Source organism: Schistosoma mansoni, chromosome W, assembly GCF_000237925.1.
Source record: "Schistosoma mansoni strain Puerto Rico chromosome W, complete genome".
Lineage (NCBI taxonomy): Eukaryota > Metazoa > Platyhelminthes > Trematoda > Strigeidida > Schistosomatidae > Schistosoma > Schistosoma mansoni.
In genome coordinates, this window is record NC_031502.1 from 53,823,889 (window position 1) to 53,843,037 (window position 19,149).

The window sequence follows — 19,149 nt, forward strand, 5'->3', positions numbered from 1 at the left end:
TAAGAGAATGGCTATATATATATATATATAGGTAGATAGATAGATAGATGGATGAACAATCGATAATTGTTAATGTGCATATACAAATTTATATATGTAATAAATAATCATCATTTTATAAATTATTGATTGTCAATTAAAGTATATATATATATATAATTAAATGAATACATTTAAACAATACTATCATCATTATTACTGGAACTATGATTTATTGTATTATTAATATTTGTTCCAGGTATTGTAATATTTGAAGTTGTATTAATTATTGTATTTTGATTAGGTGGTGCAGTTGGTGAATGATTTTTATTTGAATATCTTGAAGATGGTATAGTTGTACCAGCTAATATTAAATCATTTGTTTCACCAATATAATTGGAACCATTATTATTATTATTGTTATTATTATTATTATTAATTAAATAATCTCCTGGTGTATTATTATTAAATGCATCAAGATATTTTTGTTCTTCCATAGTTTCATGTAAACGTTTATGTCGATAAATATGCCATAATTCACAAGTTAAATCACCAGCCATTAAATCACCAACATTTATTGATATTAAACGTATTAAAAATACACCATCTGGACGTAAATAATTTTCAACAAATTTACTAGTTGCCGCTTTATCTGTATCACGCATAACTGACATAATTTTTAAATATTTTCTTATAAATTTTATACGACATTTTGATGATCCCATACGATAAAACCAAATAATAAAACTACTCAATGTAATTATACCAACTAAACAATGCCAAAACCATAGAAATATATAGATTTTTTCTAAGAACATATTCAATGGAAGGACACATTGTAGAGTATATCTAAAAAAAATAATGTTTTTTAATTGTTGTTGGGATAGAAACACACACACAAAAAAAGATAGAAATTAATAATAAGCATATAATTCAAACTTTTGTTAACATAGAAAAAAATATTTAAGTGATAGAGTCATGAATATGTAGCAAGCCTATTCAACTACTGTATTATTTGTGTGTTCTCTGTAATTTAGACATTTAATCCACCTTGTAAATTTATGTATGATTCTGCTTGAGCGCATATGTCTGCACATCAATCTGCAATCTGTTCTCTTATTGATTGTAAACAAAGACAATCAATAATTTACCCACAACCATTAACACTCATAAATATATATATGGATTTTTAACACACACACACACACACAAATATTCACTCACTTGTTTTTCCTGTGTGCTTGCTATCTGAACGCTTGCGGATTTTTACCAAACTTCAGCAATAAACTATCTCTATAACTGGTGTTCAGGCTTTTGAATAATCTCGAGTAAACCCGTAATTCTACTAGGAGATTTAGCCTGCATTAAATATTCAGTTAGCGGGATATTATTTATTTATTGGAGTCAGATATAGAGGAATCAATCCTCTACAGATATTATTCAGTTCTCGAATCTTCTATTCAAATGAACATTAATTTGTAAGTGTAAATAAGAGTAGCTTAAAATATCTATATTGTCATGAAGTTATTCCTAAAATGTTGGGGTTTAATGTCGAGATTTGAAACTATAAAATCACTTATTTCAATTTTTTGATTTATAAAACGAAGACTGGAACTTATCAAAATCTAAGTTAAAAATCAGAAAGAATTGTATAGGACTGCTTACTAGATCTCATCCTTATCCCAATATGGTTGTAGGCTATTAACAGAAATCCCTAAAACTAGGTTTTGTGTAAAATGATAGATGTTAATAAGAGGTCACTGCTGCCTTGAGAGAACTGATGCGCATCGTAAAATATCGACCCTAGTCGTTCATTTTTACTGATCCTGCTAGATTATTTGTACCACCACATACCGTCTGTGATCAATTTAATGTATAGCTCTCAGCCCTCAAATACATAGCTTCTCACTGACATCCATCAACCGCCCGGCATCAAAAAACTTAGCGTAGATGATGTTAAGTCATTTAGACCAATAGCCACATTCCAACTTGATGGAATTCGACCAGCTTTATGGGCTAAATAGCTATGTCAGTGGTTATCATTCAGAGATCAATCAATATTCAACAGAAAATCATTAACACACTGATCACATAAAACATAATGTCTTGATCCTAATATGTTAATACACATTACCAAAAAGATCAAGTATTTTATTGAGTAAATATTGAGAAATTAGATTTTAAATATTCTCTACTCTACTTTCGACTGCAGCTTAGATTGACGATTATATTCTCCAAAACAGATTAATGTTTAAATTAAAATATTCCCTCTTTTTTTCGTCAACATAAAATGTGAAAAAAATGGAGAAATCAACAGCAAAAACCTCTCTTTTCTATCAGTAAAACAATAAGAAAAACAAAAAACAATGTTTTTTTTAAGGATTATAATTTTTAAAGTTAAAGTATTGGAAAAGTTCAACAACAAAAATTTATTCATAAAACACCAATAAAGAAAAACACATAACAACCAAGTAATTTTCTCATAGTATAAACGGTTATTTTGAGTAAAGTATTTGTATGTGTGTGTGTTTTCACTACAACTTATGTTTGTTGCTATATGGATTATAGAGTATTTGCTACGTTTAGTTTATCCGTTTACTTTCAGTTATTTTTTTATTATTATTATTTCTCTTACAAAATGTTAAACAAAAAAAAAGAAGAGAAAAGAAATCCTATAGACTTTAATAGGGATATAGTAAAATTCCCCTTAAAAACAAAATTATTATTCAATAGCTTATTTTCAACTTAGTAACTACTCTATAGGCATTGAAACCGATTATAGAGATAGTAATATCATTTTATTTAATAACAAATAATAATAAATTAAACTTTATATAAGTAGATTTAAAAGTAAGGATAGATATAGAAAGTGAATTGTATTGTCATATAGACATAAAATGGAGCGGAATTATTCTCCGACATTGATAGTGACTGTTTTATATTAAGTGAACGTTGAACGGTATTAATGATGATGGCGATAATAATAATAATCTCAGTTCTGGTTGAATAAATTTATTTTTGAAAATTTATAACTTAACATAATTTCATATTAAGCAAAGATGGATAGTGACTAGCAGTGGAATCCAGGAATCGCGTTTCGTTCTATTTGGGACTCGTTAGCTGGATGTACATACATCTCAGAGTTGATGTTCACTCTGGGACTCAAACCCAGTAACTTTCGCTTCAAACGCCATCGCGTTATCCACTCGGCCACTGAGTCTTGATAGCCACTTGCTTGTGCGATTCAAACAAACAATACTAAATGAATAATTTCATATTGTTTTTTTGCAATCAATATTTATTAGTGTATACGCATTGTCAAAGTGTAGATAGAAGAAACTGTCAAATATGAACACTATACGATAACCAACTGACTACTAAGTAAACTTAATTACAAATCCCAAATACCTGAATTTACTTATTTTGCTAAAGCTCAAGTACACAATGTGAATTGTTAATCAGTCTTAATAACAGTTATAAAACAGGTTAGATATCACAGACCAATGCTAATCGTGTATAAAAAAAAATCATAAAGAACCAGATCAGATAGTCCAAACATAATTTATTATCGAAATAATGTCAGATTTGGTAGACTAGGATATTGATTTAACAGCAAAGTGAAAAAATATCTGAATGAGACAATAAATAATGATACTGTGGTGTATGTTACTCATGTCAACAGACATCAGTAGTAAGTAACACCAATCAGAAGTGTGATGCTTGTCAAAAGAAGATTGAGGACATTGAACTGAAGAGAATAGAAAGGAATTAGAATTAAAATAGAATTGGAAGAATCATGAGGGATGTAAAGGACAACAGAAAGATGTGCAATTGATGTATTTGATGCGTGATTTTCGCACTTTACTAAAGCACCATGTGATTGTTGATTAAATAATAAATTGGTCTTCCCCACCTGTGTTCTGGTTCACTACATTGTTCGATACACTGAAAGAGGTAGAGTATCATTTTTCACTAAGTCTCAGGATTTTTGTTATGGATCACAGCATCAGGGTCTGAGAAACTGCTTCTAACTAGTTAATGTTCTTGGGTGCATATATCACCATATCTATGCGACACAGGTTAGGAATCAGTAAGTGTTAGCTTCAGTAGTATTGGGTTTTTTTAGAGTGAACATCATATTATTTTCTTTATTTAGATGAGACTTAGGATTTAGTACTTTAAAAGGATAATATATTGGATACAATCTTTGAGCGAGATTGATATCAGTATTGATAAAGTCTCAAATGACCTATTTTTCTACCTCTCAATTAATTGATAATACAAGAAAGTCCTTGATAGCCTTTTCCAATCTACACCATCTCATTGACCTCTCTTTGTGTTATCTGATTGGTTAATTTCGCCTTTAGCTTGTCATTTTTTTTAAGTCCTAAGGTCATAGCTGTCATTACATAAACAAAGTGTTCCATTACAATTTCGGTTGTTTGCAATTTTTTCCAAGTTTTTCAGAATTTATTAATTCTCTATTGAACTGTGAGCGGGGGATTCCTTTATTAGTTGTCCGGTCTATCTGGTTTGCGTAGATCCTTTTTTGTGTTACAAGAATCCTTTAATCGATTGTAATCACAAAATATAATTATTAATAGGACTCGCTTGGTAACAACGAAACAATGACTTGATCACCTTTTCTCTTTCATCAAACTGTTGAAAAGTGGATAAAATGTTATCATAATTTAGACTCAATAAATCAATAATCAAAGAGTAAAAATGATATTGTTTTTTTATGAATAGTAAATTTGAATCTTGAATCGTTATTGCAGTTAATCACAACCTTTTTAATAGATTTCAGTTATTTCCCATTTTAATCCTTTAAACGATAAAAAATAATAATGCCCGCCCTATTCATGTATGCTTAAGTATAACTAGGAATTGTCCATAGAAACTATGAGAAATTCATGAATTCTAAGTATTTAACTAGTAACTATGCTGAAAAAAATAAATATAAAATATTTCATACAACTTTTATAAATTTGATTAACAGTAGATATGTTGTGTAATTTTTCAAAGTAGTTAACAAACAAAGGAATCGAAAACTGTTACGCTTTGCCGATGCTGTTCCAATAAAACAATTTAAACAGAATTTATGTATCCAAAAAGTAACAATTAGACATCTTTTTTTACTCTGGTGACTTAATTTCTGTGAGATTATTACGTAAGACATTGTCTTTATTTTTCTATAAAATTTAATCAAAATTCTAGTATCTTAATAGTTACTTCTGAACTTTACTGAATTAGTCTATATGACATAATCTTTCTTCTGTCTTCATACTCTTCTAAAATATTCAAATATTTAACCGATAAGTAAGTGAACGTTTGAACAATTCTAATTCTTCTGTATTATGGCCACTTAAGATTATTCTGTCTCCACATTTTAACTCAGTTTATTTTAGACAGTTCTGACATAAAGTATGTAAGCTTATTTCTTTTTAATGATTAATACTTCGGTTCTAGGTTGTAAATAACTGAGGAGAATCCTCGAACTAAATGAATTCATGTTATTTTGTTACAATATTTGTCCTTTCTTATTTCAAATATATAAAATTGCTTCGAAACAGTGATTAACTACTATTCTTTCTTATCTGACACTTATTTTCATTTCCATATGAATTTTTCACTGATTAATTTGATTTGTGAATAACAGCTTTTAATTTAGTGATCATGATGTATTAATGTTAGCCATTAGAAGAATATACAAAACTGATGTTAATAAGACCACAACTTTCACGATTAACAGCATAGTATAATGGATTCGGTTAAAAATACAACAATCACATTTATAAGATTATATGGAAGAGTAGCCAGAAAACGGAAAAACCAATACACAATATACATTATGTAAAATTTATGTATAAGTAAAGTGATTGGGTAAAAACTGATACAACAAATTGTTTGTTAGTTATTGTAAAGTAAAAACAAAACCGAATGCACTTGAATTACACTATGTTTTCAGTTATTAATATCATTATACATATTGTGCATGATACAGTAGCTTAATGGTTTAAACAATCGACTTCCAATTAGTATATTATAGGCTCGGATAATCCCCAACACTCAATGTTTACTTGTATATCAGTAAGTTGGCAGGGTTAGAATATGTCATCAATTCATAAAGACACTGACTATCGAAGGGAGTTGTATTGGTAATTACAAGCTAATTTGTTATGGTCCGCACAATAATAGCCGGCAAACGGTTAACGACATTCAGTGACATGTCTCTTCGTCTTCCTTTAAATCTTGAATTTTAAAATTCCTTCATACTTTTTGTCCCACCAATTCATTTCTCCTTCACGACTCATATTGTTTGTTTCCCCCCCTGCTCATCTTTTCTATTACCACTAATCTTATTACAATTTTTACCAACTTAACATTTACCTCGGTAATTTCATCTCACTCGGTTGATATTATATAGGAAAATAAATTTATGCATATATGTGTTAGTTCTTACGTTGTTTATCATCAACTGACGGAAATTCGGATAGTATCAATGATCTTTATATAAATAATATTAACGGAAAGTTATGCATTTAAATGAGTTGCATTAGAAACGAATTTAGTCAAAGTGTAATATATATATATATATATTATTCTTTTCAATAATTTCTCATCAGGTTCTACAATTATAAACCCAAATTAATAATCCATAAAAAAAATTTGGCCAAGTATAAGGCAGAGTACATCATTTAAGAAACTGTAACATGTGAATCAAGGAGTGTTGTTTGTGATATTACACTTATTACACTTGCTAACCTTTTAGAAAAATTTATTCAGCATCCACCCTTATTTACTATATCTGACCTAATTCATATTATTCTACATATTACGTAATTTTTGATTTGTAATACCACTGTTATAGATCACAAGGGGTTTTGTGGAGATTTCAGTATTTTCATAGTTGAAATCATGGGTCAATTGAAGTTAGACCACTATCTAAAACCTGGATCCATTGGACGGCCGTTTCGTCCTATTATGGGACTCCTCAGCAGTGCACATCCACGATCCCACACTCGCGAGATTCGAACCCAGGACCTACCGGTCTCGCTCCAGAGCACTTAACCGATAGACCGCTGAGCCGGCCGTCATCCAACGGTGTTAATTTCTAACTTCAACTGATCCACGAAGCTCGAGCAACCGTTCACCAATTGTCTACAGTGAGTTGATATCTCAACAACAGACGTGGTTTGAACTCCACTGGTCACTGCTTCCCACTGCTGAGGAGTCCAATAATAGGACGAAACGGCCGTCCGGTGCTTCCAGGTTTTTCATGGTGGTCTAACTTCGATTGACCCATGATTTCAACTATGAAAATACCATTGTTCTATCTCAATCTATGTCAACTATATATATTCTGATCATTTATCTTACGATTTTGTTTCATTTATAAACTGATTCATGTTAACACTTCCTATTATTCAGCTCCAATATTAACGATTTGATTTTATATGACAAACAACACTCCTTGATTCGCATGTTATCGTTTCTTAAATGATGTGCTCTGTCTTAAACTTGGTCAAAACTTTTTTATGGATTATTAATTTGGGTTTATAATTGTAGAACTTGATAAGAAATTATTGAAAAGAATATTCTTCGTTCATATTAATTGTGTTTTAATATGATGGGAATTTTTCAGCGATTTAGTCATCAACTTGATGCTAGGAGTTTGCCTAAAGTTTTTCTTCATTCTAAAATTATTCTGTATTGTGAATAAATTAGATTGATATAGATATATAACCTCATACACCTTTAAGTAACCTATATTCCCATTTTCTTGAACTATATATTTAACGCCTATAATTTAACCTTAATTGGATTTCTATTTAGATCTTTACCTAATAAAATTATAAATATTTATTTATTCATTCATTGAACTGTTTCAATTTCATTTCCCATTTCAATAAAATTTAGAGTTGAATGCTAGTCTATTCAATTTATGCATTATATATATATATATTCATATTTCCAAAAGGAATGTCTTGCTTGAAGCAAAAACAGTGACCAATACTGAAATATTGAAAATATATTTAATGTTCCCATCAATTTGTTCGATAGAAAAAAAAGAAAAGATGAAGACGAGGTCATATTTATTCTTTATCTAAACGATCTATTCAGCCTTAGTCAGCACAATACTATTATTACTGATAATAATAATAAGTATTATTATTACCTGTATTATTTGTGGTTCTCACGATGGTGATGATAATAGAATAATAATAATAATAATAATCAAGGTTGTAATGAGGTCAAACAATAGAGAATAATGAGAAATTCGTGTAGAAATTTCGACGAAAACTTCATTAGAAGAGATTTTTGTCTAACTTTTCTTTATTATTTAGTGAGTGAATAACTGAGTTAGTTAGTTAGTTGGTAAAATCCCTGTGTTATCTGATTGATTGTATGGATGAGTAACTGAATAGGTGAATATATATATATATATATATATAAAGTTAGGAAACCTTAGAATGTAATCAAAGTTAAACCTTCGTAGCATTTTTTTCTTACCTGGTAAATTAACAAAAACAGGGTTGAGAAATAAAAAAAAATGGAAGAGAAAAATATCAATACACAAATAAACGTATAATATAATAATTGAATGTGAAAAAAAACTGAAACGTTTCTTTTTGTCATTAAGGTCATACATACTTACTTACCTACCTAGTTAGTTAGTTAGTTGGTTAGTTAGATACTTAGTTGAATAAATTAATGAAATGAATCTGGGCAATTTATTTTTCAATGGAAATGGCCAAAATGTCAATCAATTTTTTTTTGGTTTAGGTGAAAATAGAAGTTGGATGAAAGTATGTATGTGTGTGTGTGTATGAGAAGAAAAGACGCTTGTGTGTCTGTGATGAAAAGAATAAACTAGGCAAGCATCTATTTTTAGTATCTATCCTTAAAAGACAATATGATTTTATCAAAAAATATTTAAAATAGTTGAGTTTTTTTTAGAGTCTTACAATTTCTCTATGAAGTTGTATTAGACTAGAACATACATTAATAGAAGATTAAAATGTTACTCTGAATATAGATTTCTAGTTTTCCGGCATTAAATATATATGACCAGTTTCTATGGAAATGTAATGTGGTCTACTTATATCCTCATAAGTAGTATATAGTGGTGGTCAGACATGGAATGTATTTTTGGCAGAAGATCGATAAGAAAAGAACAGAAATGAAGCGCAATCGGTACGAAAATGCATGAACAATCAAATCAGAGAAGTCGGACTGATATTTGCATAAGGAACAGTCAAGATTGAGACAACTGATTGTTATTTTGGAAATTAACTGTTGACTGTATGTTTATCAGAATTTAGTGAGATAATCTGTAATTTGTGCTTAAATACATTTGATTGTCCTCACCAGTGTTCTTGTTCACTACAGAAGAATCAACTTTCACAATGTTACTGATCATTAAAGAATTTATACATTTCCACTAACTAGGATATTGTTGTCGTATATTATAACGAGCTATATTAATGTTCCGCTTTTTTGAAGATTTTACTATGAAATAACTTCATTGGTTGATTGTTTTTGTTTAAAGTAATTTTATTTAAATAATTCAACAACCGGTCTTCTTACATTCAAGAAAAATTTCCTTTCATCCATTAAAAAGTCTTTATTCATATTCTCTTGGAATCAGTTTGGGTGATTTTCTAAATAACTTTAAATAAAGATTCTGACTGATAGTAGATGATCTGAACTATTTAACAGTAGAATGATTAACTGATTTGGATGTTGTGTTAGCAAAAAAATTCTGGACAGTGTTCAATTATGAGCTTGGAAATAGCACATTATATGCGGCAGAAAAAACCATGGTTCATAATAGCGAAAAAATCGGTAGATACACTCTGAAGGGACTCAGAACAGTGGTTTATCTTTGACACATCCTCAGATCAGGTATCTGCTAGAGAATACAACGTATAGTTCGTTTAAATGCGATGTCCTTTTCAATGATTTCAATATTCAATTTTTCAATGTCACTGCAGTTGTTTCTCGTTTAAACTGAAACTATTATTACTAAGATTGATTTGAAAACTAATGATTAACTATGAAAAGACAGTTTTCGTTTTCAAGCTCCGTTTGATTGTTTTATTTACTTTTGTAATAATTTTCTTGCTCACCAAGAAATTTCATCACATCTGAGTTCGATCCATTATATGCATATTGCTAAGCTGTCATCAAAAGGATTAGAATTCTTCATTCTCATGTTAAGTGTTTAGCGAGTTTACAGTGATTCTCAGTTATGTTAGTTAATCAGAGAATGAAGAGTTGGGAAGCAGTCATGTGTATCAAGTCCGTCTTGGTGCAAATCGAATTCTATCGATCAAGATGAGATATAGCCATTAGTCTAAGTGATTCCATATCGCGTGCATCATGTTGAAATGTAAGATGATCGGTTAGATTTACTCGACGCCAAACCACGAATGCTGTTTGACACGCGTTAGTTGCAGCACGCAATATCCAGTCATTTAAACCAGTAGTCATACTTCAGCTCGATAGACAAAATTTTATTATCATAAGAGAATTAGATAAAATTGAGATGTATCACTACTCAATGATCACTCGATTGTAAACACTTCTCAACTCTTCAGAACGAAATTCGCCAGCCATATAGTTCAGTGGCAACGTCTCCGACCATTAATTTACGTGATATGGGATTAAACCCGCTGGGAAGCATCAAATTCCTTAAGATTACCGGTACATCTTAGTAAAAGGTGACAAATACCACTTTGGATTTCCTATTCTTTAACTCCAACCTTAGCCTTATATTAAATATCTCGCTGTATCAGTAATTTTCTTTTCGATTTGTTTACAAATCTGAAAAATAAAACTGAATTCCCTATAAATTTTACACTTCAATTCATATTTGTTTACTGTTATGTGATTACCCAGGGGAAATTCATCTAAACTAACCAATTTATCCTTAAGATTTTGTTTAGAAGAATGTTTACATAACAAGTTCAATGTAACTGTTGATTCTGTAAAACGGATTCCTTACAGTAAACACATAATGATAATAATAATAATTAATTCATGGTTGAATATAAAAATATTATTTCTGAAAGTTTAGAAAAGATAACTGACCTGTATGAGGTCAGTAATAATAATAATTATTATTATTATAATATATATATATATATGCCTCGGGGTAAATTAAAGACTACCTAAAGCAAAAGAGTAAGTGATATACTTCATGCTTCAAATTAGTGGTTGATTCAAATTATTCGAAAAATAAACCAACACCTAATTCTTAAATATCAGGAAAATCAGAAAGGTTGGTTATTATCAACTTAAGTGGAAACATTTGATTTCTGACAACGTTGTTGACGATTATTTGTTCGAAAACTACCAATCTATTTCTTTCACTCAATGATATACGTAGCATACATTGTCGTTTTATTACTTGTAAGAAAATATTCGAAAAATAATCAGTAAAATCTTGTATTGGTCTCATACTATTTAGTCACATAGCATCTATTATGTATTATTACGTCATAATCAACACTACTGACTTAAATAGTAGAGGTACAATGTTTTCAAATCAAGCTAAAGGGGGAGACTGTAATGTAATACACACACGTACAAATTATGGGGTGCCTTATATATTTGAAAGACACAAGGGTCTAGTTGTCAAATATTTAACATCAAAATTAAACATGGAATAATGGTAATAAGTATTACACTTTTAAAAAACAACATTTTCCCCTAGTTACTTAGAAGTTTATATCTATCTCACACACAGAGTATGCTCTCAGATATATCTGTTTTCCCGCGTCCCCCCTTTTCCTCTCCTACACACACCCTCCTCCATTTTCTTTCGCTTATTATTGTTCTCCATCCCTCTTTTGCAATCTAGTCCATAAATTGGACAATAAAACTAACCTGTAACTCATTTATCTAGTCATTCGTATAAACAAATCTTTCATAAAGAAACAACAAGTAATTAGAAAAAAAATCGGGCAGTTTTACTCTACATCTTTTTTTGTCAACTAAACAACTAGAAAAAAAACAAATAACAATTCTAACCAGCATAGCAACAAAAAGCAATCTTTCTTTTTCCAAAATAATCAAACATTGTAACAAGTTAACTAAAGAATCATTATTATTATTATTATTATTAACATCACTGTCAATTCTTGAAGAGTTAAAATGGTCCGTATAAACTACTTGGATAAATTAATTTTTCTTAGAAAGTGAAAAATCACTTCAATTAACCCTTGATTAGATTTTTTTCAAAAAAAAGGGGAAGATCCATGTGATAATAATTAATTACTATCATTATTTTAAAATAATACTGTCATAAATTTGACTCAAAAAGATAAGACTGAGAGTACGTTCTTGAATTGTTAATTTCATTAATTGACTGTATTTAGTGATAAAGAATTATGATTACATAAATGTATACACACTTGAATCTATAATTTTTCAAGATGTTGGTTTAGTGATGCTGTATCTGTCTCCGTAAAAATCGTATGCTGATTGTTATTGAAATATACATGCCGCCAATACTCGTATATTTTTATCAACTTAATTCAACTTAGAGATGAATGGAATAAAATAAGCCAAATATGAGAATGAATTTTGAATACGTATATTTCATACACTCGTTTGTTCGGATAGGCAATCAGAAAAGCAAAGTAGAGAAAGCGAAACAAAACGAAACAAAATGACGCACAGTGGAGAAGACGAGTGAGCTAACTCGATTTGACCGAGTGTGACTCAATATTTATATTCAGACAAAAATAAGGTACAAACATGTGATGAGTAAGATAAGAAATGTACACACATACGATCACATTCAAGGTTAATGAAGGAATAATTGATAAGGTCGAATTGTGGCTTGAGAAGAATGGATAGATTTGTCTGTCCGGAAGCTAGAATAACCTATATGTGCTCAACATGTACCAACCACTACAAGTCTACCTGGTATTAGTTCTTCCCTATCAAAAATTAGCTGTTATGTCTATATCTTCTATTCAATAAGGTCTAAAATATATTGAGGTTAGCAATCACTTCTTTCGTTGACGATTGGTGTCGTTTACTATCACAAAGATTCACGTAGAATAACCTATACAAGCTTGGCATAATGCCAGGCATTACAATGGAAAAGAGTTGTAGCTCAGACGAATGATTTTGGTGAAGTTTCATTCTTTGAGCTGAGTAGTTTTGTACCATTAAAAAAATGAAGCTAGAAAATCTGTACAACACCGATAAATAATTTTTATGACTTACATAAAAAAACTAACAATAGTAATAATAATAATAAATGAATACATTCATTTCGAATTTCTTTCCGAATATAAATTATCTTATTTCTGACGTACATCAATATATCTACACAGATTGTTTCACGCACCAAAACAATGTTACTGTGATGCAAGTGAATTTCTAACCTTGAACTAGTTCTTGGTCAAATATTGGGGGTGGGAAGACAAAGGAAAGATGATGTTGATTATATGTTAACTATTATTATTATCGTTATCATTACTATTACCATCAACTGATTTAACCATTTCTCCCTATGCTATCCCAAATTTTCTAATCATATGCATAATCCCCAGTAGGTAGGCTTAGAAACAAAGTAGAGTAAATCACGTGTGTAATAAAACGTGTTAATCAGTAAAGCTATAAAATAAAACCGTTAAATAGAAAATAAAGAAGATTCTAAATATGACAAAAAAATAAAGTGGGATTTTTTCCCTAAAAATTTAATTATAAAAATATTTTAACAAAACAGTAGTTTAGGCTACCTATAGATAGATAGACAATTTTAATGTAAGCAAATCAACTGTTGTTATTTCAAATTAACAGCTAACCTGCTTGGGCTGAATTTTTTATGGAGTATGTGTTGATAATATTGTTAGGACAGATAATGAAAGCTTCCTGAACTAATCATAGTGTTTAGAGAATACAACACTATTAAAATTTCCATACAGAGTTAGGAATATTCCACGACATATTTATCACTGTTCTTAAAAATGAAGTTGATTATTATAAGGTTTTTTGTTCGTCCAGTGCTTCTAGGTTTTCCATGGTGGTCTAGCTTCAATTGACTCATGATTTCAACAATGAAGTTGATTAGTTTGTATTTAAATGATTTCTATTGTAACACACATGGAAATACTCAGGAAGGATCTTAAAAGTGACTTAATATGTTTACTGGTTATTGTCTTGTCGATGAGTAAGAAATGAACCCACTAAAATATAAAATACCATGACTACATGCAGAAATTGGAACGACAACGTAGAACCTACTTTCCCCTTACGTACGTTCCGGTTCAAGACCATATATATACTGTTTTTATCAACATAAATTCCTCCTTATATGTCTGTATTGTGTTATCAAAGCTTTGTGTGCTTCCTTTTGATTGTTAATAATCAAATTATTCTACAGATAAAAACGTTATATTATTGTTGAATTTTATGTCATTATTTACACTTTATGAATATGAGGATAAGTCTCTGATTTTAATTTTGTAACAAGTATTTAATGCTTAAAACAGGTAGATCGTGATTGGTGCTGAAACCCAAGACTGATATTTCATCCCATTTGAGACTCAGCCTAATGTGCCTGTATTTTATTAATGATGTTCACATTAGGGCACAAATCCAGTACTTTTCACTTCAACTGCCGAGTGTTGTTCACTGAGCCAATATGTTAGTATATTGAGTTCAAGTCCTGATTTGAACATTAATACCAGGATTTAGGTGCACTTAGCTGATAGAACCCAAATAAGACAAAACACAAGACTTGGACTCCATTGTTACCAATTATCCATTTATTCTGTATATCTTGTGGCATCACAACTATATCAAAACAATCAGCACAGGACCATTAAATCTAAATGAATATTGATCACAATTCAGTCCTGAATCTCAACAATGAGATAACTTAAATCTTTATTATTAATAGTAGGCACAAAGTAAATTATAAGAATTTTTTAGTAAAATAGATTGTATAAATTAGATTATAGGAATGTATTGACCATTTTCACTGGAGTTGCGTAGAATTTAAAGTTTCCAATGTCATCATTATGCATTATCATAAGTGACTCATTTATAAATTTTGTTTAGTAAATGCATTCTACGAATGATGGGTATTTTTAATATTTTAAAATTATCGTTTACAACTACAGCAAAATCTATAGACGGCTTTTTGTCCTATATCTTTCATTTCATACCCCTCTTTCATTTTGATAAGTTCCATTTCTTTCTATCATTTGCTTTTCGCCCTTTATGTATTACATTTAAATTTCTTTGGAACAATCATCTGATAACTTACTATTGCTACTAACAGTAATAGTAACTACTTCAGAAATATAAGGCAACAACCAACTAATCATTAGTAATTAGTTGATTACTCCATAATCATTACCTTTTTTCGATCTAATTTGTATGTATGGACACTATGTTGTTTATTCTCATCGATATCAAAACAGTATGAAAAAGAAATGATATAGTTCCACATAAGAAACTCCAGTATAAATATACATCATTCAAGTTTACTTAGGCATTTTTTTCTGACTTCCTCATAAGTCTACCTAGAATAATTTTCTAGAAGATAAATCTATATACTTTACTGTAAATCCTTGTTACATTAGGTTTATGCCAATTGAAGAATTGGTACCAGTAAAATACAACAGATAGGAGTACATACATATAATGTGAACAAACATACACTACAAAAACGACAGACACAAAGAGAAATAAGAAGAGTTGAATAAATAATTATTTCATGGTATTAAATGTAAATTTTTGAATATCAGTATAATTATAGTTTTATGTAGAAGAATATTACATCCTGTAAAAGAGTTTCATTACGTATGGAATATTTTAATAGTTGAGATCATGAGTCAGTTGAAGCTAGATCACCATGGAAAACCTGGAAGCACTGGACGGCCGTCTCATTCTATTGTGGGACTCCTCAGCAGTGAGCACCCATGATCCCTCCTTGTGAGATTCAAACTCAGGACCTATCAGTCTCGCGCGCGAGCGCTTAATTACTGGGCCACTGAGTTGGCGTCCGACGGTGTTAATGTCTAACTTCAACTAATCCACGATATTAAGCGACACATCCACCATTGTCTTCAGTGAGTTACTATCTCACAACAGACCTGGTTGAACTCCACTGGTCACTACTTCTCATTAGAACTCCAGGAAATATCTCTTGAAGCCAGTCACTAGTGAGCATATGGAATACTTGTATATATGAATACAAAGATTAGACAGTAAATAATATAACTTAGATAATACTTAAGACAAAGAGAGTAAATAATATTCTAGATCATTATATTACATAGAATGTATTTGGTTACACTTCATTGAAATTGTGAAAGTTATGTCTGTAGACAGATTTTAGTTCATTGAATTCAATTTTAATTTGACTGACATTTCAACCACTTCATTTAAATCATTTATTGTTTAGTTGACCTGTTTTAGTTCGTGAAACTGTGTAACAGCTATAACTGTTTGCAACCTGCTCATTATTTTTCAATAAAGTGATTTCCGATGACAGTTCTATTTTTTTCCATCAGACATATGTCTTAGACAATTATTGAAAACTAGGGATTGCTTAGCAATAAACAAGCACTATTTCGAAGGGATTGAACTGAAGACCTTCTACTCTCATATTAGCCCATTAGCCTTAAGCCCAATGAGCCGTTATCCAAAGGTGTACACATCTAAGTTCAGTTAACTTTATGTATTCGGTGATTATCTTCTAATGCATGAGGTTGATAACTGTCTCTTATCCGACACCGACGAACTTCACTAGTCATGGCTTCTGGGTAGAACTTCAGGAATAACATCCACTTCCGGCGGTAGAAGTTATTTGAGTTGTATCGCGAATCTGTTGAAGTTAAATATAAGCACCGTTGGATTCAGGCTCAATAGTCTATAAGTTAAACGTTCACGCGCAAGACATCTTGGGTTTGATCTTTGAAGTGTCTTTTACCAGGACGATGCAAATGTCCTGTCCCCTATAGCTTTTAATGATTCATAAGCTGGAGTCAATCTATAATAGTAGACTTGATGTATAACAAAAGAGATTGTCGAACTCAAAAAAATTATATCACACTATATCAGTTAGATTCCATATTAAAATTGATAAGTGCCAAACAAGTTTATATGTCACATATATTAGGATGAATATAAGTACATCGGTATTTAGTTGTTTATTGGTTGATATGTCACACAATATGTCCATACTATGTCAGTCGTTCTGATCAAGCATTTCAAATAACATCGATGAAATCTTACAGTGTTGGGTTACAATTCCCAAAAGAATTGTAAATAGCCTTTGGATGTGAAAACCTTGTTGAAAACTATATATATATATATATATATATATATATATATATATGAGTAATTTTTGGCTGAAAAATAAACGATACACGTTGACAGTCACAAAATAAAATTACAACGATGAAACGACAAAGTCAATGTTGTAGTTGTCCACAAAAACTGACATCAGTAAGGGAAGGGCGATAGGCCAGAAAGCACTGAACAGATTTTTTGTGACTAGAATGGAACTCTTCAGCAATGTGCACCCACAACCCCCAAGAAAATCTAATGCACTGACTTCAGGATTCGAAACAGTCACTCAGGACCTACCAGTCTCGCGCCAGAGCACATAACTGGGTTCGAATCTCGCGAGGTGGGATCGTGGATGCGCGCTGCTGAGGAGTCCCATAATAGGAAGAAACGACCGTCCAGTGCTTCCAGGTTTTCCATGCTGGTCTAGCATCATCGGTTTTCATGATTTTTCCACTTTTGAAAATACTGAAATCTCCACAAAGCCCCTTCTGAAAAGAAATAATCATCAAATATTATATACATGGTGGCTATATCACTGTATGCTTACAGGTTGGTATTTATGCATGAAGTGAGCACGCTTATTTCCTTGAGTTCACTATCATTTTAACCTCTATCTTATAATGATCAAGTTCACTTAAGTTAGTGTATTTAAAATCTGTTGTTTTCAAGTTTAGTATATAAGTTAATTCGGCTGTTTTTCTCATTCAGTTATAAATATGCATATATATTGGATAACTGTAATCCACTCTGAAAATCTACTTTACGGACATTTCACACACACACGCACATACAGACAGACAGAGAGATTAACGCAGAACCTGAATAAGATCAAACTTAAAATAATCAACTACGTCGTTTATTTTACAGTTTTATTATTTAAAGTTTCCTTTTTATGTAATCAGTTTTATGACAACTGGTGAATTATTTCAAGGCGATTTATGATGAAAAAGTCTCAGTTAAAATCTGCTTTGATATTGTAGACTGAAACACTGAAGAATGGGATTTCATTGACAGTAATATAAAATTATATGTGATTTGATTAGATCTCGTTTTATGTAAACCTTTTTTGACAGAAATTCATTATGGTTCCGGTAATCTTGAATGTTATGGGTTAAAACCCTGGTGAGTTCGTTACTGTACACTACCGAGAGATCCTATACCGGGGTGAGAAGAACCCTTCAGTGCCCCCACTGATATACCAAGGAAAATCAGTCTGTGACAAATGAAACCTATAATGTAAACAAATTTCTACAGAACTTCGTCAACCTAATTTTGTATTTTATCAAACCATTTTCCTTAGTAAAAAGTTGTGTAGATTGCTAAATTTCTTTGAAATCATGAACCGACCAATGTTAGTCAACCGTTGAAAACCTGGAAGAACTGAAGTGCGTTTCGTCTTATCACTGGAATCCTCAGTGGTCCTCGTCCACGATCCCACACGCAATCTGAAACTAGGAACTTTTTACCTAGGAACTATTTACTGTAGGTATACAACTGTAGTGTATGCTACTTATGTTGACAGATATAAGTAGTGTGTAACACTAATCAGAAGTAGAATCGTTGGCAGCAGATGACTGAAAAGATCAAACTGAAGGGAACAGGAGTATAAACAGAAAATAACTGTAATGATAACAGAATTAAAAGAATCATGAGGTATGTAAAAGCCACTGATGGAAGATGAGCAGATCATGTATTTAATGTATGATTTTTATATTTTATGATAGCACTCTGTGATTTTGCATTGAACAATAAATTGATATGGTGGAGAATATTTGTAGCTCAGGTGGGTAATTTTGATGGAGTTTTGTTCTTTGAGCTAGATGGTTTGGTCGTGGAGCTTTC

General features: G+C 30.8%; 1 protein-coding gene across 1 annotated transcript; it reads right to left on the reverse strand.

The window, feature by feature from the left end:
- Positions 1-173: 173 nt before the first annotated feature.
- Smp_117170 (putative innexin) lies at positions 174-644 on the reverse strand (the record flags this gene model as incomplete). The annotated part of the gene is made up of 1 exon (XM_018790165.1): positions 174-644. One exon carries the CDS (start codon positions 642-644, stop codon positions 174-176), a length of 471 nt encoding a protein of 156 aa, XP_018655535.1.
- Between the last annotated feature and the right edge of the window lie 18,505 nt (positions 645-19,149).